Raw genomic sequence first — 22,726 nt, 5'->3', positions numbered from 1 at the left:
TGTGTGCAAATTGGCTGCTGCATTTCCCACATTACAACAGTGACTCCACTTCAAAAGTACTTCATTGGCTGTAAAGCGCTTTGAGAAGTCCTGTGGTCGTGAAAGGTGCTATAGAAATGCAAGTCTTTCTTTTTGTTTTGAGACATCTCACCGCTCAACATGGCTCAGATTGGACCTATTCAGACTGGGACTCAAACCTGCGACTGCCCCTGCTTCATGTTGGCATTCCCAGTGCCAACTACTGTCCACTCCTCACCCTGACTGTCACCAACTCACTGACTGACTCCTGACTAGTGTTAGAAAGTGCAGAGCAGCACACCCCTCAACTTAATATTATTGGCCGAATTTCAATTCATATATGTGTTGCCAGGACAACTAAAAATGTTAAGATGAGAGCAGCAACATTTTTCTCGCTCCTCGGCAGTCCGTGACGTGGAAACCTGCCGCGCGGAGCAAGTTATTCTATCACGGAGGAGGGTCTAAACATTTCGTTATGCTTTCATCGTGTTGCCGTGGTTACACGCCTCACTGTAGAGTACCATTGGTTGCTAACAACGCCCACCCCCCCACCCTCCCACCAACAAGGTTTGATCGCCACAATGTTAGTGAGACTCAATGGCTTGCCTCTGATGTGTTATCCAAATGAAGCTGAATGAATTCTAACAGGCAGGTGCTTGCGATGTGCTTTCTCTCCCTCAGAACGCTCCCAGCTGACGATCGGTGTGAAGGTTTACTTTTACCTGTGGGCCGTGACTGCCTGCGTCAGCACCATTTTCACTGTCGGGTGGGACCTGAAGATGGACTGGGGACTGTTAGACAAGAAGACCAAGGAGAATAAATTTCTGAGGGAGGAGACCGTATACCAATATAAAGTAAGTGCACCGCTAACCTAAAATGCATTCATATCAAGGCCAGCATTGATTGCCCATCCCTAATTGCCCTTGAGAAGGTGGTGGTGAGCCCCCTTCTTGAACCGCTGCAGTCTGTATGGTGAAGGTGCTCCCACAGTGCTGTTAGAGAGTGAGTTCCAGGATTTTGACCCAGCGACAATGAAGGAACGGCAATATATTTCCAAGTCAGGATGGTGTGTGACTTGGAGGGGAACTTGGAGGTGGTGGTGTTCCCGTGCGCCTGCTGCCCTTGTCCTTCTAGGTGGAGGAGGTCACGGGTTTGGGAGGTGCTGCCGAAGAAGCCTTGGCGAGTTGCTGCAGTGCATCTTGTAGATGGTACACACTGCAGCCACGGTGCGCCAGTGGTGGAGGGAGTGAATGTTTAAGGTGGTGGATGGGGTGCCAATCAAGTGGGCTGCTTTGTCCTGGATGGTGTCAAGCTTCTTGAGTGTTGTTGGAGCTGCACTCCTCCAGGCAAGTGGAGAGTATTCCATCACACTCCTGACTTGTGCCTTGTAGATGGTGGAAAGGCTTTAGGGAGTCAGGCGGTGAGAGCTCGCTGTTTAAACCCTTTGGAAGCTGAAGGCAGCAACCTTTATCTTCTGGAACCTCTGTCCTTAACGTACCTTCTTGTGTATATAGCACCCATTGTATTTATTTATAATATATTAAAAATCTCACAGCAGTGTGCACTTCCTGGCTATAGACCTTACTTCCTGTTGTCATGTTTTTGTCACACTTTGTGTCAACTTTTTCCATCATAAATTCCTACGCTACATTTATAATGGAAATTGCCTATGTAAAGGTGTCACTCTGTAATTACACCCTCCTGCCAGTGGTGGTGCTGTAGCCTCAGTTTTGCCTCTCCCAGTTCCTCAGCCTATACCTCTATACTCCAACCAGCTCTACTGCTCTGCTTCACAAATTGCCGCAAGTTTTCCAATTTGAATTATAAATAATGTTAAAAGTATCATAGAAAATAAGGGAGGAATGTATGACTTTAAACTGGGGACTGAATTACATCTGTGTTACCCTAGCCCTCTAACCCCATTTCACCTGAAGACTCAGGGCTTGACTCCCCATGGGATGTCGACTATTATAATTGACAAATGTTAGTCATTTCTGGATTGCAGTTGTTTAAACTCCCTTTATGCTGTGTTTGAGGCCAATGGTAGACCTCAAACTAAGGTTCTGCCTGCCTGCTTCTTTGGGTGGATGGTACAGCTGTAATGAGAAGCCACTTCTTTACCCAGAGAATGGGGAACTCGCTACCACAGGGAGTGGTTGAGGTGAATGTCATAGATGCATTTAAGGGGGAGCTAGATAAGTACATGAGGGAGAAAGGAATAGAAGGATATGTTGATGGGGTGAGATGAAATAGGGTGGGAGGAGGCTCGTGTGGAACATAAGGACCAGCATGGACCAGTTGGGCTGAATGGCCTGTTTCTGTGTCATAAATACTATGGAACGTGCCATGTTGTACAATAGGGTTGGTATTCTGGAAGAATGAGATTAAATGGGTCCAAGAGCCCTTCTCATTTGAACCTGTGTTGTTATCAGTCTTTTCCTTAATGAGAATTGGCTCTGAGCTGGACTCCCTCTGCCCTGCAGGTCTACTACTACTGTGCCATTCTTCAGGATGTGGTACTGCGCATTGCCTGGGCTCTCAACATCTTATTCGCTCAGAATAAGCATTCTGGCGTGGCAGAAATTATCTCAACTATCTTGGCACCACTGGAGGTCTTCAGGTAAGAGGCGGTACAACTCAATGCACTAACGGGAACCTAAGATCAAGGAAGCTCCTGGTCCTGTTAAATTGTTTTTTTTCCAGTCAGTGAGAAACCCAGGAGAAGATCCTCGGTCCATTGTGCAGGGCAGCGGCAAGGTTTGAAAAATATCAGGAGGAAAAACAAGGGCAGTCAAGAAATAATGGTGAGGTGTTGCCGTTCTTAAGGGGCTGAAGGAAGGGAATGCTGAGGGAAATGAGCAGTTCCACGGTTTTGAGCTTGTGGAGATAAATGAGTTTGAGCGGGAGATTGTGTGATGAGTCTCGGTTTCAATGCCGAGGAGACGGAGGAAGGGCATCAACGTGTAGGGGAGCGTTTGGCTCGTGCCGGCTGTGGCTCAGTGGGTATCACTCTCACCTCTGAGGCAGAAGGCTGTGGGTCCAAGTTCCACTCCAGAGACTTTGACCACAAAATCTAGGCTGACACTCCAGTGCAGTGCTGAGGGAGCCAATGGTCTCATCCTGCTGTCTTGGCTCAACGCAGACTCTCAGTGCAGTGCAGTTACCAGCTGAGCCAGTAAGGGGGGCGCTCCAGCGACCATAATCGTAAAGGAAAATGGATGAAACCATGACCAGAGTGTCTGTTGACACTAATGCAAAATCAAAATATTGCAATTAAAAACAGAACATGCCGTAAACACTCAGCAGGTCAGGTAGCATCCATGGAGGGAGAAACAGAGTCAACGTTTCAGGTCGGTGACCTTTGCGTTCCGACGAAGGGTCACTGACCTGAAACATTAACTCTGTTTCTCTCTCCGCAGATGCTGCCTGACCTGCTGAGTGTTTCCATCATTTTCTGGTTTTTATGTCTATTGACACCACTGTGTCGGCCAATGAGTTTGGAGGCAAGATTCACAGCAAACAGTCTATTTTACAGCAGGGTCCATTTGAACAGCTCACGACGGAGTCTATTCAAAAAAGAATCTCTACGGACTGCAGCAAACTGAGCTCGTGACTGAAACTACAGCAAAGTCTCCCGATAAAAGCAGGGTTATTTCTCCAGCAAATTACAGTGAGTAGAGGATAGTTACAGAATACGGCCTAGAAATTCAGTTGCGTTCGCCAGCCGTTAGCGCCATAAGAGGAGTAGATTTCGAGCGCTAGGCACTTAGCGCCCGGGCGCAGACCGATCTACGCCTACGCCCAACTTCAGTTGACATTTAGCGCCGGAGCAAAGTGTTTGCGCGCGCTCAGCTGCGCGCGCAGCTTATGACGTCATTTCGTCGTGCAACGCCGTTTGTGCGCCCCAAACCGGAACTTCAGTGGCGCCCCCCAATGTGGGCGTGGCGCTGTTAAGAACTGTGAAGTGGAACGCAGCAGAGGCCCTGCGGGCCTCGGGGAGCGCTAATTAAAGGGCACTTACACTGAACTATAAAGGCCAGCCATTTTGCTGCAATGACTTTAGTGCTACGGATTTCTGGACAGAGACCAAGGAAGAGACCCTACTGATTTGGGCCAACATAGGAGAGGTATTTTTGGCTTCTGGCCAGAGCTTGGAAATTTGACTCATTGTGATTTCACTGTTTGCAAGTATATTATGGGGGCTGCTTGGGGTTCCAACCCTCAGTTCCAGCATTATGTGTGAAGGGCTCGCAGACGCTGTGTGAGAGGGGCAGCCATGCCTAGACGCAGAGGGGCCATCAGGCGTCGGCAACGTAGGCCTTACCCACTCAGGGAATACCGCCAGCAGGTGTCCTATCTCACCATGACTGCCGCGCATTGTGTTAAGAGGCTGCGCTTCAGAAGGGAGGTGGTTGCAGAGATCTGCCAGCTGCTTCACAGAGATCTGCGTCCACAGCTGATGTGCAGGACGTCTCTGTCGGTGGAAGTGAAGGTCACGGTGGCTCTGAACTTTTATGCAAGCGGCTCCTTCCAAGCCGCTGCTGGGGACATAGCGAACATCTCCCAGTTCGCCGTGCATCGCTGCATCCGGCAGGTCACCGATGCCCTTTTCGCAAGGAGACACCAATTCATCTCCTTCCCCATGACCCTAGAGAGGCAGGAGCAGCGTGCAGTCGGATTTGCGAGGATCGCCGACTTCCCCATGGTGCAGGGCGCCATTGACTGCACGCATGTGGCTATGCAGGCACCTATCCACAATGCCGAGGATTACCACAACCGGAAGGGCTACCATTCCCTCAATGTACAGCTGGTGTGTGACCACAGGCAGCGCATCCTAGCTGTCAATGCCCGCTTTCCAGGCAGCAGCCACGATGCATTTATCCTGCGCCAGACTACTGTGGCTGACATGTTCCAGGCACAGCCTCCCCCAAGAGGATGGCTTATCGGGGACAAAGGCTATCCTTTGTGTACATGGCTCATGACCCCGCTCCGCGCGCCCAGGACCCCTGCTGAGGAGGCATACAACGAAAGCCATCAAGCCACAAGGAACATCATAGAGCAAACGATTGGCGTCCTCAAGCAACGGTTCCGCTGCCTGGATCGTTCCGGCGGATCGCTACAGTATTCGCCGGATAGAGTCTCCCAGTTCGTCGTCGTTTGCTGCATGCTGCACAACCTGGCTATCCGCAGGACTCAGGCACTGCCACCTCACGTTGGACCACCACCTCAGGAGGACGAGCAGGAGGACCATGAGGAGGAGGAGGAGGAGGAGGAGTACCAGCCCAGGAGGGAGCCACAAGGTCCAAGGGCCGTCCGTCGGCGGCTTATTGAACGACACTTCTAGGCCCCCTGTCAGGGAATGGCTTGTGGCAATGAAGGCACATGAATGCAGCCGCTCCGCAAGCCCTCAGCCGGTTAACGCAACAACCACTTGAAACATCACACATGGACAAGCTGAATAAATAAAAAGCTTTATTGAACAAACTCAGGGCCCTTCCCACATGAAACCCAAAAACAGACAAGACCCCCAAAAAACAGTCAAAAACATATCTCACTCCCACAACCTGGGGAGGAATAACAAAACTTGTCCATCCAAATGGCCTTCATCCTCGGCCTTACCAAGACAAACCCCCCCATACAGAACACAAACACCCCCATATAAAAAAACATTTGCCTTCATCTTCGGCCTTACCAAAATAAACCCCCCCATACAGAACACAAACACCCCCATATAAAAAAACATTTGCCTTCATCTTCGGCCTTACCAAAATAAACCCCCCCCATACAGAACACAAACACCCCCATATAAAAAAACATTTGGCAACACACTCTACTTTGTGTGCCGAGAGGGCGAGTCCTTGTCCAGGCTTTTCCGGCCCCTGGCCGACCTGCTGCTCCGCCTCAACCTGGGCCCTGTGGGTGTTGCAAGGCTGGGGGAAGGCTCCTGAGGGGCACAATGCGTGACGGCAGATGCCCTTGGGGGTCGGCCTAGACGAGCTCCGGCCCTGGAGGGGCCGGCTGCTGACTGCTGCAGCTGTGCAGCATCAGTCTCTCCAGCAGCTCGTCGCAGCTTTGCTGGGGGAGTGGCAGTGGCGGCTGCAGCAATGGGGGCAAGCTGGCTGATGCCAGGTGCTCTCTGGTCGCCAGAGACACTGGCAGTCGGCCGGGCTGGCACTGCAGCAAGCGCAGCAATCTGGTGAAGGCCAGACCGCTGTGCTGCAGCAGCGCGGCGGGTGCCCTGGCGATGCGTGCGTGACACAGCGAGTGTGGCAGCAGTGAGTGCCCGTACTGCCCTGGTCTGTGCCCGCATCAGACCAGCCAGTGACTGCACGGCACCACTCATCAACTCTCCACTCGCTGCCTGTGCTGCCCTGAATTCAGACTGACTCGCGTCCTGTGATGCCCTGAATTCTGCCCGACTCGCGTCCTGTGATGCCCCGAATTGTTCGAGACCCCTGGCCTGTGCTGCCATGAGTTGGTCGAAACCCCTGGCCTGTGAGGCCCCGAAATCGGCCACACTATGAGCCAGGGACTCAATGGCCTCAGGCAACCGTGCCACAACCCCCATGAACTCGGTGTGGCGGCGATCCAAGTCCGTGGACATTTGATCAAGGAGGCGCACCTCCTGGGCGAGGACCGTCTCCGGACTGGAGGCCGGACTCGCCCTCTGGGGAGGAGGCCGCCGAGCTGGCCGACCCTTCCCGCGTGGCTGGACGCCACTGGGCCCAGCAACTGCACTCCCCTGCAACACTTCCCCCCTCTGGGGAGAAGGCCGCCGAGCTGTCCGACCCTTCCCGCGTGGCAGGATGCCACTGGGCACAGGAGCTACACTCCCCTGCAACACTTCCCCCCCTCTGGGGAGAAGGCCGCCGTGCTGCCCGACCCTTCCCGCGTGGCTGGACGCCACTGGGCACAGGAGCTACACCCCCCTGCAACACTTCCCCCTGGCTCTCCTCCAGGCAAGACGTGTCCCCTCCATTGCCATCCCCTGGCGCGGATGAGGGTTCCCCCGATGTGCCGCCTTCCTCTTGCTCCTCGTCGTCCTCCTCTTCCGAGGGACTGACACTCGCAGCTTCAGGGACCTCCTCCTCACCAGCTGAAAGCGGGAAGGCACAAGAGTAGCTTTAGAGTGAGGACAGGGCGTCAGCGAGGGAGGCATGAGTGGTGGCATTATGCGCATTGGTCGGACAGTGGTAGATCTGAAGCGCAAGGGGAACGAGAGAGGTCCAAACGGTCATGTCCTTACCCTTGGGGCCCAGCACAGGGTCGGCATCTCCAATTGCAACGGGGCCAATCACCCGGGCACCCATGAGTCGACCCACGCGCTCCTCCAGGTCACTGAGCTCCTGGAACTAGGCACGGCCTCCCCCGGTGACAGTCCGGCTCTTCAGATTCTCGGCCAGCTTGGCCTGCAAGAGGAAGGACGGCTTCTAAGTACAGTGTGGTGCCCTGTTGTTGTGTGCACTGCCTCCCATGGTGGAATAGCTTGGCCAGTGTGGTGCCCTGTTGTTGTGTGCACTGCCTCCCATGGTCGAATAGCTTGGCCAGTGTGTAAAGTGCAGAAAGTGCTATTGATGTTCATGCCAGTGCCATAGCTGCTGGAGGAGGGCTGGCCATTAGGCCTTTGAGGTCCCTTTGCCCATAATGTGAGGTGCACATGCAAGGATGAGGAGGACACTGGAAAGGGTACTCACCCTGACCAACCGAGTGAGGTCGTTAAACTTTTTCCGGCATTGGTCACCAGTCCTGGGGACATCGCTGTTGGCTGTGACCCTCTGGCCGATTTCCCTCCAGGCTCTCCTGTACAGCCTCTTGGGAGCCTACTTGCCACTGTCCGGGAACAAGATATCTCTTCTCCTCTCCAAAGCCCTAACCAGCACCTTTAAATCATGGGCAGAGAAGCGCTGCGCTCGCTCACGGGCCCTCTGCATCCTTGCTGTCGCTATTTCTCTCCAGCAGCAGTGTTTAGGCCTAGCTGGAGGGCTGCAGTATCCAGGGCGTGGCAGCAGACCAAGTCGACCCTTCCCCCTTTAAGAGCTGGCCGGCGCCAGGGTGTCTGCTGTCAATCAAAACATGACCGCACCTGCGCTGCGCCCGGCCTCGGCGGTATCAGTCTGCACCGCCGGCTTAGCGCCTAAAGATAGGGGTGCAACGCCAGTTTTAGCGCTCGAGCAAACTCCTTGGCCAAAGCTACTGAATATCGGCGAAGTGGCCTCCACTTTCCGGCGGGCGCAAACTTTAGCGCCCGCCCGACTTTACCGCCCCAAAAGTGGCTATACTGAATTTCTAGGCCTACAGATGATATGCATAAAATCAATCCCAGTCACTGACAGCAGTTGATCGGGGGTGGGGGGGGGGGGAAATTACCCAATCGTCTCCATTCTGGCGGGAATAGTGGGGTCACTTTAGGCAGCAAACAATGACATGCAGGGGCGAGGGGGGAAAGGCGGAGAGATTCAACTTCTTAAAGTGCAGACATTTATCGCAGATTAATTCCACCGTGGCTCATCTGTCCCGCGGCATTTTGCTGCTTTTGCGCTTAACGCGGCTGCTGATTTTTTTTTTTTTTTTAAACACGTCTCCCTCCACAGGCGGTTTGTCTGGAACTTCTTCCGGCTGGAAAACGAGCACCTGAACAACTGTGGTCAGTTCCGAGCAGTTCGCGACATCTCCATAGCGCCCGTAACCGGGGGCAACCAGGCGGCTCTGCTGCTGATGATGGACCAGCAAGAAGGGGTCAGGAATCGCGGAAAGGTCAAAGGTGGCAAGCGGAAAACCAGCTTTTCCTTCAAACGCTCAAGGTCAGTTTATGAAACAACAACAACTTCCATTTATGCAGCGCCTTTAACGCAGTAAAACGTCCCAAGGCGCTTCATAGAAGCGATTGTCAAACAACATTTGATACATAAGAACATAAGAAATAGGAGCAGGAATAGGCCACTTGGCCCCTCGAGCCTGCTCTGCCATTTAATAAGATTGACGTAAGAAAACTACTAGGCACTTGGTCTAAGCGTTAAACAAAGCTTTAATCAACTGTTTTACAACATGGAGGTCTAGTTGTGTCCTTCACTAGTTCCTGTTAAGAATGTCCTGCGCAAGCTGGGCCCGTGCCCAAGTATTTATACTCTCCCTGGACAGCGCTGCCCGCAGGCCGCTCAGTATTATTTCATAAGTCTTTCTTTCATGAATGACTGATTCATGTCAAAGATTATGGCTGATCTTAGGCTCAAAGCCTGCTTCCCATAACCCTTCACTCCCTTATCTTGCAAAAATGTGTCTATCTCCAGCTTAAATGTATTTAATGACCCAACCTCCACAGCTCTCTCAGGCAGAGAATTCCACAGATTTACGACCCTCTGAGAGAAGAAATTCCTCCTCATCTCAGTTCTAAAAGGGCGACCCTTTATTTTAAAACTGTGCCCCCGCGTTCTAGATTTCCCCACGAGGGGAAACATCCTCTCTGCATCTACCTTGTCGAACCCCCTCACTATCTTATATGTTTCAATAAGACCAACTCTCATTCTTCTAAATTCCAATGAGTATAGGCCCAGCGTGCTCAACCTTTCCTCATAAGTCAAACCCCCTCATCTCTGGAATTAACCTAGTGACTCGTCTCTGAACTGCCTCCAATGCAAGTATATCCCTCCTTAAATAAGGAGACCAAAACTGTATGCAGTACTCAAGGTGTGGTCTCACCAATACCCTGTACATTTGTAGCAGGACTTCCCTGCTTTTATACTCCAACGCCTTTGAAATAAAGGCCAACATTCCATTTGCCTTTTTGATTATTTGCTGTGCCTGCATGCTAACTTTTTGTGTTTCATGCACAAGGACCCCCAGGTCCCTCTGAACTGTAGCATTTTGTAATCGGTCTTCATTTAAATAATAATTTGCTTTTTTATTTTTCCTGCCAAAGTGCACTTTCCCACATTGTACTCCATCTGCCAAATGTTTGCCCACTCACTTAGCCTGTCGATATCCCTTTGCAGATTCTTTGAGTCCTCTGCACAACTTGCTTTCCCACCCATCTTTGTATCAACCACAAACTTGGCTACATTACACTCGGTCCCTTCATCCAAGTCATTAATGTAGATTGTAAATAGTTAAGGCCCCAGCGCCGATCCCTGTGGCACCAAACCGGAAAATGAGCCACATAAGGAGATATTAGGGCAGGTGACCAAAAGCTTGGTCAAAGAGGGAGGTTTCAAGGAAAGTCTTAAAGGAGGAGAGAGTGGTAGCGAGGCGGAGAGGTTTAGGGAGGGAATTCCAGAGCTCGGGGCCCAGGCAGCTGAAGGCACGGCCGCCAATGATGGAGCGATGAAAATCGGGGATGCGCAAGAGGCCAGAATTGGAGGAGCCCCGAGATCTGGGAAGGCTGGAGGAGGTTAGAGACCTAGGGAGGGGGGCGAGGCCATGGAGCGATTTGGAAACAAGGATGAGAATTTTTAACTCGAGGCGTTGGCGGATGTAGGTCAGCGAGCACAGGGGTGATGGACGGCCGGGACTTGGTGCGAGTTAGGACACGGGGCAGCAGAGTTTTGGATGAGCTCAAATTTACGGAGAGTGCAAGGTGGCAGCCTGGCCGGGAGAGCAGGAGTCGGCCATTCGGCCCCTCGAGCCTGTTCTGCCATTCAATAAGATCATGGCTGATCATCGACCTCATCTCCACTTTCTCGCTCTATCCCCATATCCCTTGATTCCCTCAGTATTCAAAAATCTAGCGATCTCTGTCTTGAATATACTCAACGACTGAGCCTCCACAGCCCTTTGGGGTAGAGAATTCCAAAGATTCACCACCCTCTGAGTGAAGAAATTTCTCCTCACCTCAGTCCTAAATGGCCAACCCCTTATCTGAGACTGTGCCCCCTGGTTCTAGACTCCCCAGCCAGGGGAAACAGCCTCTCAGCACCTACCCTGTCAATCCCCCTCAGAATCCTACGTTTCAATGAGATCACCTCTCATTCTTCTAAACTCCAGAGAGTATAGGCTCAATCTACTCAATCTCTCCTCATAGGACAACCCTCTCATCCCACTTGAATAAGGCACCAGAAGACAATCTTATCCGATCTTAAATAACAACAGAAAATGCTGGAAAAACTCAGCAGGCCAGGGCAGCATCCGTGGTGAGAGAAACAGAGTTAACGTTTCAGGTCGATGACCTTTCGTCAGAACTGGAAAAAAGCAGGAAAGGGAAAGCAGGTTTAGGGGCTGGGAAAAAGGGGAGGGGATGAAAGAACAAAAGGGAAGGTCAGTGATGGGATAGAAAGCAGGCGAGCTTGAGAGACATTGAGAGACAATAAGAGATATTCAAGGCGAGAGGAGGTGGTAATGGGGCAGGTTATACTAGGGGAACAGAGAAACTGTGTAACCTTAGCGGCACACTATGTTACAGCTTGCCATAAACAGAGGGACAACCAGTAAACCTAAGAAAAGAGTATATACAAATTATACGAATGTATATTTATACACTCAGGGATATATCTGTTTATACACTATGAATAGATCTGCATTTATGTGTTCAACCATAAATGTTTTTCGATGCTTTGGCAACATAAGATGTACCTTATCATGCCAATAAAGCGATTTGAATTTGAATTTGAATTGAATAAAGGATGGCTCGACGATAGCAAAATACTGCGGATGCTGGAAATCCGAAATAACGGCAGAAAATGCTGGAAAAACTCAGCAGGCCAGGCAACATCTGTGGAGAGAGAAACAGAGTCAATGTTTCAGGTCGAAACCCTTCAGAGTTCTGAAAAAGGGTTTCGACCCGAAACGTTGACTCTGTTTCTCTCTCCACGGATGTTGCCGGGCCTGCTGAGTTTTTCCAGCGTTTTCTGTTGTTATTAAAGGATGGCTCTAGATGGGGTGTGAATTGCACTGGCAGAATGAAGGACAGCTGCCATGTGGGAGGGAAGAAAAAAAAAGAAAATATATATATGTGATAGGGGCCGAGGTTATGATCTGAAATTGTTGAACTCTATGTTGAGTCCGGAAGGCTGTAAAGTGCCTAATCGAAAGATGAGGTGCTGTTCCTCGAGCTTACGCTGAGCTTCCGTGGAACAGTGCAAGACGCCGAGGACAGTGAGGTCTGAGTGCGAATGGAGCGGTGAATTAAAGTGACAGGCCACCAGCAGCTCGGGGTCCCCCTTACAGACTGAACGGAGGTGTTCCGCAAAGCGGTCACCCAATCTGCGTTTGATCTCCCCAATGTAGAGGAGACCGCATCATGAGCAGCGAATATCCGATCTTAATTCAGCACCTTCCAGAGCAGAGGCAAGGAAAACTGAAGGTTGGGAGCAAATGAAATTATTGGGAGAAGAATAATCCACTCATTTCCAGGCGTTTGTTGTGGGAAGCACTTGCAGTCAGTAGGTGGCGGTGCTGCTCTTTGTGAATTGTCCACCTTGCCCCATTACAAAACAGCGCCGCCCACTGGCAGGAAGCAGGTACTGCACACCTTAGCTTGCTTATAGAGAGAGGCAGGTGGAGTTCCAGCATCAGTGCATTGCATTGCGGATCTTCCACTAAAAATGGAACAAAATTAAGATACTGTGGCAAATCCAGCGATGTCACGAAACCCATTCCTATTTTTGCACCAAATCTTCAAAGCGGCTTCCAAGACATTTTCCCCAGCTACACTGCTCCTTTAACAGTACCATCTACAAGATGCACGGCAGCACCTCCCAAACCGCGACCTCTTCCACCGAGAAGGACAAGGGCAGCAGGCGCATGGGAACACCACCACCTGTAAGTTCCCCTCCAAGTCACGCACCATCCTGACTTGGAAGTATATCGGCCGATCCTTCATCGTCGCTGGGTCAAAATCCTGGAACTCCCTCCCTAGCAGCACTGTGGGAGCACCTTCACCACACGGACTGCAGCAGTTCAAGAAGGCGGCTCACCACCACCTTCTCAAGGGCAATTAGGGATGGGCAATAAATGCACATCCCAGGAACGAATATAAAAAAAGTGATTTGAAGCAAGGAGACTTCAGCCACCGTTCCCTTGCCCTCTGGAATTTTCTCCTTAACCAGCCCCCACCTCCATTTTGTCACATCTCTCCTCACCTGCTCAAAACCTGTCTCTCCAACTGTGTGTTTAGTTACCTCCCCCCAACACTCTAACTCCTGCCTGGTGTCCATCATTCCCGCCCCCTCTTCCAATAAAGCACCTTGGGGAATTTTGCTACTGTGAAGCTGTTTTAACCATGCCGGTTTCTCTGGGCGCCCGCGGTTCTGCTATTTATTTACCAGTGTGTAAATTCATAGGATCACACCAGGTTAAAAAAATGGTATAAGAATTAAATGCTTTTGGTCCGCTACTCGACCTAAGCATCACAGTCTCAGAATAAAGGGTCGGCCATTTAGGACTGAGATGAGGAGAAATTTCTTCACTCAGAGGGTGGTGAATCTTTGGAATTCTCTACCCCAGAGGACTGTGGATGCTCAGTCATTGAGCATATTCAAGACAGAGATCGATAGATTTTGGAATCTAAGGGAATTAAAGGATAGAGTGTCAGCTGTGGCTCAGTGGGTAACACTCTTGAAACCACAACCTTCTGACTCAGAGGCAAGTCCCACTCCAGAGATTTGAGCATAAAAATCTAGGCTAACACTCCCAGTGCAGTGCTGAGGGAGTGCCGCACTGTCGGAGGTGCCGCCTTTTGGATGAGACATTAAACCGAGGCCCTGTCTGCTCTTACAGGTGGACGTAAAAGATCCCATGGTCACTATTTTGAAGAAGAGTAGGAGAGTTATCCCCAGTGTCCTGGCCAATATTTATCCCTCAATCAACATCACTAAAAACTGATTATCTGGCCATTATCACATTGCTGTTTGTGGGACCTTGCTGTGCGCAAATTGGCTGCCGCGTTTCCTACATTACAACAGTGACTACACTACAAGAAGTATTTAATTGGCTGTAAAGCACTTTGGGATGTCCAGTGGTCGTGAAAGGCGCTATAGAAATGCAAGTCTTTCTTTTTCTTTTTTAAGGGGATCGGGCGGGGAAGTGGAGTTGAGGTCAAAGATCACCCCTGACCTTATTGAATGACGGAGCAGGCTTGAGGGGCCGTACGGCCGACTCCTGCTCCTAATTCTTATGTTTCTTTCTGTGTTTCAATTTCTGTTTATAGTGGACTTTTGTTTTTAAGATCTGTGACAATACAATTTTGCTAACTTAGGAGCCAAGCAGCTCAGTGTATTTCACTGAATCCTTCCCAATTTTCAGGCAGGATAGATTTCACTTTTTATTATTCATTCTCCTGATGTGGGCGTCGCAGGCAAGGCCGGCATTTATTGCCCATCCCTAATTGCCCGAGAAGGTGGTGGTGAGCCGCCTTCTTGAACCGCTGCAGTCCGTGTGGTGAAGGTACTCCCACAGTGCTGTTAAGGTGTTCCAGGATTTTGACCCAGCGACGATGAAGGAACATCAATATATGTCCAGCGTTAGCAGTCTGGAAGGCACAGCTCACCCGGGCTCCTTCACATCACAGAATGCCATATTATTTTCTCAAGCACACAGAGAATCTGCAAGTCCTACCTGCCTATTCAGGTAAAAAAAGATCTCTTGGCGAAAGGATGGATGAACTGGTCATTCATCTCATTCCTGTTTGTGGGATCTTACTGTGTGCAAAATGACAGCCGTGATTGGCTATATAACAGTCTCCAACACTTCAAAGCAATTCACTGTGAGTGAAGCACTTGGAGATGTTCCCAAGAGATGTGAGCAAGTACTATATGAATGCGAGTCTTTCCTTAAAGAAGATGTGTTTCTTTGTAGTAAATGTTACTTGTCTCTTCTTCAGGGTCAAAAGCTTGGAAACTAAAGTGCACATTGAAGAGACGGAGGGTGATGCTACAAAGAGCTGAACTAGGTTCCCTTCAATAGCTGATGGAAGACGTGGGGGTTCTTTTGCACACTCCAAAGCTCATCCGGGCAAAGTTCAATGATGTAAAGATTCTGAAGTCACCGACTTCAGAGAAATTTCACACTTTTGTAAAACAAAGTACTTTTTAAACAAAAAAAGTGATAGTTCTTTTCAAATGTTCCTGCACTTGTCGAAGGTTTTCTTGCTCTGTCTGTCTCCTTTGGTCCACATGTCCGCTCCCAGACTGTAACAGTAAGAGATCTGCTCTGGTCCCAGGCTTCTGACCCTGTCTGGTTCATCCTCCAATTGTCTTTCCCTGTGGGAAGGAGTGCCTGGCCTCTGCTCAGCACCTTCCCCGCTCCCCTTCCCTACCCACCCGCCCCTTCCTCATCTTTTGGCAGCACAAGATCAGAAACTTGTGTGGGGGAATTGTGGGTCTGAATCCTTGTCCAATTGTTTCGTTGGAGTACCGACATCATCAGTTGTGTTTCTAAACTGCTGGCCTGGACCATTAATGTCAATGGAATTAAAGGGTCCCAGATCTAAAGTGCTTATTAAGTGTACAAAACAAAATCGGGTAATAGAATCTCGTATAATTAGGATAGCAAAACGTTAAGAGATACAGCCAGAGAGATGGTCAGTGTTAGCGAGCGACACACACACAGTGTCGCAGGGTCAGACTGCTACAGACAAACAGATATTAGAGACAGACAGACCAACAGACAGTTCTAGAGGTATACAACTCAAGGAAGAGCTGGGGAGTGCGAGCCATATGGGCAGACAGATGCTGTTAGAGAAATACATGGCTAGAGTAGGCAGGGGGGAAAAAGTGACAATCTGAGACCATTTAGGAGGAAAATAAATGGTACGGAATGTTTCTGATGGTATCGTGGATGTTTGAACGAACAGATTCTACTCCAGACTGGAGTCTCATACTTAAAAGAAATAATGGTTAAAATCCCAGTTTGGGATTATTTAGTATTGGAAAACCCAAGTATGCAAATGCTTGTTTGGGCTTGGGCTCATTTTACAGTTCAAACACCTTGACTGGAAGGTCAAGGAAGGGGAGTTCGCTGGTAAGCTGCTGCCCTGTAGTGTTAGCTGTGTGTGGGTAGTGACACGAAGCGGCTCGTCGTTATGTCCTTATCCCTAGGTAGGTGTCCATCAGCGTTGTGCTTTTACCGTAGAATCAAAGTTGTTTTAATATATTTGTAACGAGCGGTTTGGACCAGCCCGCTCCATCCTGTGAACGACCCTGCCATTCCGATCCTAGGGGACGTGTGGAACGGATTAGTAATCGAGGGGCCACTGGGACGGAAGGCACAAGGCTGTGCCTACATCCTGGTGGTGCCCACCTTTGACCTGGAGGGCAAATACAAAAACAGGTCAATCAAACATCCCGTGGGCTATAATGTCAGCTGTCAGGAGAATGAAACCTGGCTCACTGCACACGAACGCAGACACTAGGAGGCAGAATGACATGTAAATAATTTGAGTGTATATAATCAAAATATTTTTCAGGTTTAACCTTGTACATAACCTTCCAGTGAAAATGACGTTTTATAATAGATGGCTAAGGAAAATTCTCCAGCGTTCTTGGTTTTTCATCCTCTTGTATATAAAGTATTTTTGTGCACTGTTTTCTCTTTTTTGTGATTGCTTTGAATAATAAATTTCTTAGAAATAAACCTGTTGGGTGTGCGGCAGTGATTATTCGGTACAGGAGATTCGCTGGATGTGCAGCCGCTCTGCTGCATTGCTGCGGTGATATTGGGCCGGATTGTGCTGGAGTGAGGGATCCCGCGGGCTGTGCCGCGAGTTAGATTCTTTACTGCACCCGTCGGCTCACAATAGATTGCGCCGCAACCTGCTGGGAGTGCGGGCTGATAGTGGCGCGGCGAGGGCAAGGAGGGCACCTGGGACCTCTGAACGGCGGGACCAGCAGTCTTGTCTCCTTAACCGAAGAGCAATGTTCCCTCGAGTTTTTGTTTTGGACCGCGTGGCCTCTTTAACGGGCTGACCGGCCCATTCAAAATTCTGCACATGGGTATTTTTAAAAATCCAATTTAAAAAGGCAGCTCACTGGCTGCGCGAGACATAAGGACATAAGAAATAGGAGCAGGAGTCGGCCCTTTGAGCCTGCTCCGCCATTCAATGAGATCATGGCTGATCTTCTGCCTCAACTCCATTCACCGGCCCTATCACCATATCCCTTGATGCCCTTACTAGTCAGAAATCTATCGACTTCTGTTTTGAATACACCCAATGACTGAGCCTCCACAGCCCTTTGGGCTAGAGAATTCCAAAGATTCACCACCCTCTGTGTGAAGAAATTTCTTCTCATCTCAGTCCTGAATGGCCTACCCTTTATCTTGAGGCTATGGCCCCTGGTTCTAGACCCCCCAGCCAAGGGAAACATTCTCCCAGCATCCACCCTATCAAGCCCTGTAATAATTTTGTATGCTTCAATGAGATCCCTTCTCATTCTTCTGAATTCAAGAGAATACAGGCCCAGTTTACTCAATCTCTTCTCATATGACAGTCCTGCCATCCCAGGAATCAGTCTGGTGAACCTTCGTTGCACTCCCTCTATGGCAAGTATATCCTTCCTTAGGTAAGGAGACCAAAACTGTACACAGTATTCCAGGTGTGGTCTCACCAAAGCCCTATATAATTGGAGTAAGACTTCTTTACTCCTGTACTCAAATCCTCCTGTAATGAAGGCCAGCGTACCATTTGCCTTCCTAATGGCTTGCTGCACATTCACTTTCAGGGACTCAGGGACCTCCAGAGCACGTCGCAGCCGCACAGCTTAAAGGGAACATTGCTGATGTGGTTTAAGGATCGAGAAAGAAACGGAGGAACGACAGAGAAGGAAATAGGGTGAATTAGAGTCAAATCAGGTAAAGAAAGAGAAATGAAGAGAGGGAAAGAAAGAAAGATTGGATTAAAAGAGAGAGAGAAAAAAGAGACAGAAAGGAAAAGTAAGAAAACTTTTTTTTTTTTAATTTGACATTTTAAAATCCCTCACAACTGCCTGTGTGCAGGAATGAGATTGAACAGTTTAAATTGTTCCCATTCTGGGCCAGAGGTTGATAGGCATTGCATTAACAATTACCACATTGTTAAAAAGGTACTTACATGCCAGACTTAACTTTCTGCGGCGAGTTTAATGGGCAATTAATGTGCAAATCCAGCAAGTTCTTAAAAATAACGGGGAGGTTCAGGGTGAGAGGCCGGTTGTGCGAAGCTAATGGCGGAGAGGCGTCAATCGACCAGCCAGTTCTGGAGATTCGCAACTCACGGCGTATCTCTCGGCCCTCTGAACTCGCTGGCTGATTTACGCATCATTAACGCCATGTTATTTTTCCAGCCAGATTTGACGCATTGTGTTAGGTTTTTAACCCAGAAATTTGAAATTTGATATTGCAACTAGCCTGCCCCTCACACACACACTGTGGGCATCTTATACATTGCAGTTACTTACTTAAGGTCTCACCAGTGGCTCAGTTGGTCGCACTCTCTCTCACCTCTAAATCAGAAGGTTCTGGGTTCATGTCCCACTCCAGGGACTTGAGCACAAAAATCCAGGCTGACACTCCAGAGCAGTGCTGAGGGAGTGCTGCACTGTCGGAGGTGCCGTCTTTCGGATGAGACGTTAAACCGAGGCCCCGTTTGCTTTCTCAGGTGGACGTAAAAGATCCCGTGGCCACTATTTCGAAGAAGAGGAGGTGAGTTCTCCCCGGTGTCCTGGCCAATATTTATCCCTCAATCAACATCATTAAAACAGGTTATCTGGTCATTATCACATTGCTGTTTGTGGGAGCTTGCTGTGTGCAAATTGGCTGCCGCGTTTCCTACATTACAACAGTGACTACACTTCAAAAGTACTTCATCGGCTGTAAAGCACTTTGGGATGTCTGGTGGTCGTGAAAGGTGCTATATAAATGCAAGTCTTTCTGGCCATAGGTGTTTGGGACCGTCTTGATCCAGTTCCCAATGGCCATGATTGACACTAAATAGAGAGGCCAAAGGATGGCTAGAGTGCGAGATGGACCAAAGTGTGACACATGTGACGCAGTAGCGGAGAAAAGCAAAAACAAAAAACAACCATACACGTTTCAGGCAGAACTAAGCTTTCAAAATGGAAGTATTTTTAGGAACAGTAAGAAAAAAAGCCAACAAGTAAACCTCTTCTGAAAGTGGAAAAAGCAGCTCAGGAAAACACTGTGGGCGGGCGTGAAGCGATGCCGTTCACAGTAACAGAACATCTCATTCGCTGCACACTAATGCTGTCATCAAAAGCCAGCACCTCTCTGCAAAGCAGCACCAATAAAAATAACTGTTACTGGCACTTGGAGCTGGTGAAAATCCCACAGCACAGGAACATGATAATTAACTGCATGGGAAATTAAAGCATCCCCTCTTACGGTCATTTACCAAGCAGCACGCTACAGGTAACGTGCTGGGGACCCTGTTCGAAACCCACCGTCATCCAGGAGTCTGCACCACTGGAAGTGTTCCAGCAATAAACTGGATGGTTCTGAGATCCTTTTGGTTCAGCGGGCAGCACTCTCACCTCCGAGTCAGAAGGTTGGTTGTGGGTTCATGTCCCACTCCAAAAACTTGGACACAAAAATCCAGGCTGACACTCCAGTGCAGAGCTGAGGGAGTGCCGCACTGTCGGAGGTGCCGTCTTACGGATGAGTCATTAAACCCAGGCCCTGCCTACCCCCTCAGGTCGAGGTAAAAGATCCTATGGCACTAATTCGGAGAAGAGCAGGGGAGTTCTCCCCGGTGTTCTGGCCAATATTTATCTCTCAACCAACATCACTAAAACATATTATCTGGTCATTATCTCATTGCTGTTTGTGGGAGCTTTCTGTGCACAAATTGGCTGCTGCGTTTCCTACATTACAACAGTGACTACTTCAAAAATACTTAATTGGCTGTAAAGCGCTTTGGGACATCCTGAGGTTGTGAAAAGCGCTGTAGAAATGCAAGTCTTTCTTTACTCCCGAAGAACAGTTCAGTGTGGTACTGAATCAGACAGATCAAAGATCTAGATTTGATCCCTAGTCTTTGCTGAGTTGGCTCAAAAAAAGACTTGCATTTATATAGCGCCTTTCACGGCCAACTGAGAGAGCAGATGGGGCCTCGGTTTAACGTCTCATCCGAAAAACGGCACCTCTGACAGTGCAGCACTCCCCCCAGCAGTGCACAGGAGTGTCAGCCTAGATTTTTGTGCTCAAGTCTCTGAAGTGGGGACTTGAAGCCACAACCTTGTGACTCACAGGTGAGGGTGCTGCCCACTGAGCCACAGCTGACACAGCTCGGGTTAAGGAGTGGGCTGGAAAGGGAACTATCAACCCGGGTGCTGCTTCACTCTCAACCTGTTATCTAGTGTCTGTAGCCGGAAAGCGTGTGCAGGCACGGATGTCAAGAAACGGCAGACTCGGGCTCAGCCGTAATGCACCCACCCCCGCGCCCCCAAGACTCCGGCATGAAGAAGGTCCACTTGCGCGAGCCCGGGAACATTTACCCCAGCACAGCATGTTTAGCCTGGGCTAGGTGCTATAGCCGCTGGTGGTCTCACTGTGCCAGCCAGAGACAAGCTGGCAGAGCCTGAATAGGTTCAGTTTACCAGCTGCAACGGCAGCAGTGCCTCACCCTGCGGTAAGTACAACACGCGGTGGCACTGGTAAATACCACTCAGATCGCAGATGATCAATTGCCAGTGACAGGCGATCACAGTTTCACATCCATGTTGCCACCCAGCCAAACACAGTCATTATTAATATAGAAATCATTTCTTTCTGAAGTGGAATCACTACTTATTAAGGATTCAAAAATATTCCTCAGCAACAAAGCCAGGGCTCACACCATGATCCTATAAATCCTCCCCCTCCTAACTTCCTCTTTACTCCCCCCTCCTTCACCTTCTCCCCCCTCCCAACTCCCTCTTTACTCCCCCCTCCTTCACCTTCTCCCCCTCCCAACTCCCTCTTTACTCCCCCCTCCTAACGCCCCCCTCCTCCTCCAACCTCCCATGCTCCCTCTCATTCTTCTAAACTCTGGCGAATATAAGTCCAATCGACCCAATCTCTCTTCATACGTCATTCCTGCCATCCCAGGTATCAGTCTGGTGAATCTTCGCTGCACTCCCTTTGTGGCAAGAACATCCTTCCTCAGATAAGGCGACCAAAACTGCACACAATACTCAAGGTGTGGTCTCACCAAGGCCCTGTACAACTGCAGCAAGACATCCTTGTTCCTGTACTCGAATCTTCTCACTATGAAGGCCAATGAAGTACTTTTTGGAGTGTAGTCACTGTTGTAATGTAGGAAACGCGGCAGCCAATTTGCACACAGCAAGCTCCCACAAACAGCAATGTGATAATAACCAGATCATCTGTTTTTAGTGATGTTGGTTGAGGGATAAATATTGGCCAGCTCACCGGCAAGAACTTTCTCTTCGGAATAATGCCATGGGGTCTTTTAGGTCCACCTGTTCAACATCTCATCCAAAAGATGGCACCTCTGACAGTGCAGCGCGCTCTCAGTACTGCATTGATCAAAAGAAACAAAGACTTGCATTTATATAGCGCCTTTCACGACCACCAAATGTCCCAAAGCGCTTTACAGCCAATGAAATACATTTTGAAGTGGAGTCACTGTTGTAATGTGGGAAACGCGCACAGCAAGGTCCCACAAACAGTAATGTGATGATGGTTTAGATGTTGATTGAGGGATAAATATTGGTCAGGACACTGGGGAGAACTCCCCCGTTCTTCTATGACATAGTGCCATGGGATCTTTTACATCCACCCGAGAGCAGACGGGGCCTCGGTTTAACATCTCATCCCAAAGACGGCACCTCCGACAGTGCAGCACTCCCTCAGCACTGCACTGGAGTGTCAGCCTAGATTTTTGTGCTCAAGTCTCTGGAGTGGGACTTGAACCCACAACCTTCTGACTCAGAGGCGAGAGTGCTGCCCACTGAGCCACAGTTGACACTGGGTAACAATCAGGCACTGAAGCCTTGGCCATCTTTTCACTTTCTTAACCCAGTGGACAATTGTAGCGCCCGCCCTCCACCACTCGCCCCCCCCCCCCCACCCGCCCATTATTACTACCCTAATCGAGATTAGAGGACATAGTAAAATACAGATTAAACACTCAGATCAAGTCCCATTTCGTCTTCTACTCCACCTAACCATCCCAGAGAGGTTTCAAATCAATCTGATGGGCACAAAGGTGAACTAAATGACTTGAGAAAGTTTTTTAATTCTTATAAACAGTTTACAACATGTTTTATTACTGTGCTGAGACGTTAAACTCTCGGATGGATGTAAACAATCCCACGGCATTATTTCGAAGAACAGCAGGGGAGTTCTCCCCGGTGTCCTGGACAATATTTATCCCTCAATCAACATCATTAAAAAAAACAGACCATCTGGTCATTATCACAGTGCTGTTGTGGGAGCTTGCTGTGCGCAGATTAGCTACCGCGTTTCCTACATTACAACAGTGACTACACTTCAAAAGTACCTCACTGGCTTTGGGATGTCCTGAGGTCGTGAAAGGCGCTATAAAGTGGAAGTCTTTTTCTTTATGTCCTTCCCTTGGTCTCCTGAAGGCAGTGGCATCTATGGGGTTTGACAGGCAATTGCTGTGTGCTGGCACTCTGACCCAAACAGCCATTCTTTGTGTGGGAGCTTGGCCAGCGAATGGCAGCTGGCGATTCACTTGTAAAAAAAGGGCAAAGCCTGGACCAATCCTGTCCTCACCACTGCACTCGCTTCCCAGCAAGCATGGATGGTATTTCCCATTCCA

The 22,726-nt window shown here is 49.4% G+C and overlaps 1 protein-coding gene across 1 annotated transcript; it reads left to right on the top strand.

The window, feature by feature from the left end:
* The first annotated feature begins 797 nt into the window (after window positions 1-797).
* Window positions 798-14,891, top strand: LOC147101648 (solute carrier family 53 member 1-like). Its single transcript, XM_085965139.1, has 4 exons — window positions 798-872; window positions 2,502-2,638; window positions 8,610-8,819; window positions 14,828-14,891. Exons 1-4 carry the CDS (start codon window positions 798-800, stop codon window positions 14,889-14,891), a joined length of 486 nt encoding a protein of 161 aa, XP_085821265.1.
* The last annotated feature ends 7,835 nt before the right edge of the window (window positions 14,892-22,726 follow it).

Source organism: Somniosus microcephalus, chromosome 23 (assembly GCF_052327205.1).
Source record: "Somniosus microcephalus isolate GS21.2 chromosome 23, FLI_Smic_1.0, whole genome shotgun sequence".
Taxonomy (NCBI): domain Eukaryota; kingdom Metazoa; phylum Chordata; class Chondrichthyes; order Squaliformes; family Somniosidae; genus Somniosus; species Somniosus microcephalus.
This window is presented reverse-complemented; position numbering and strand designations above follow the sequence as displayed.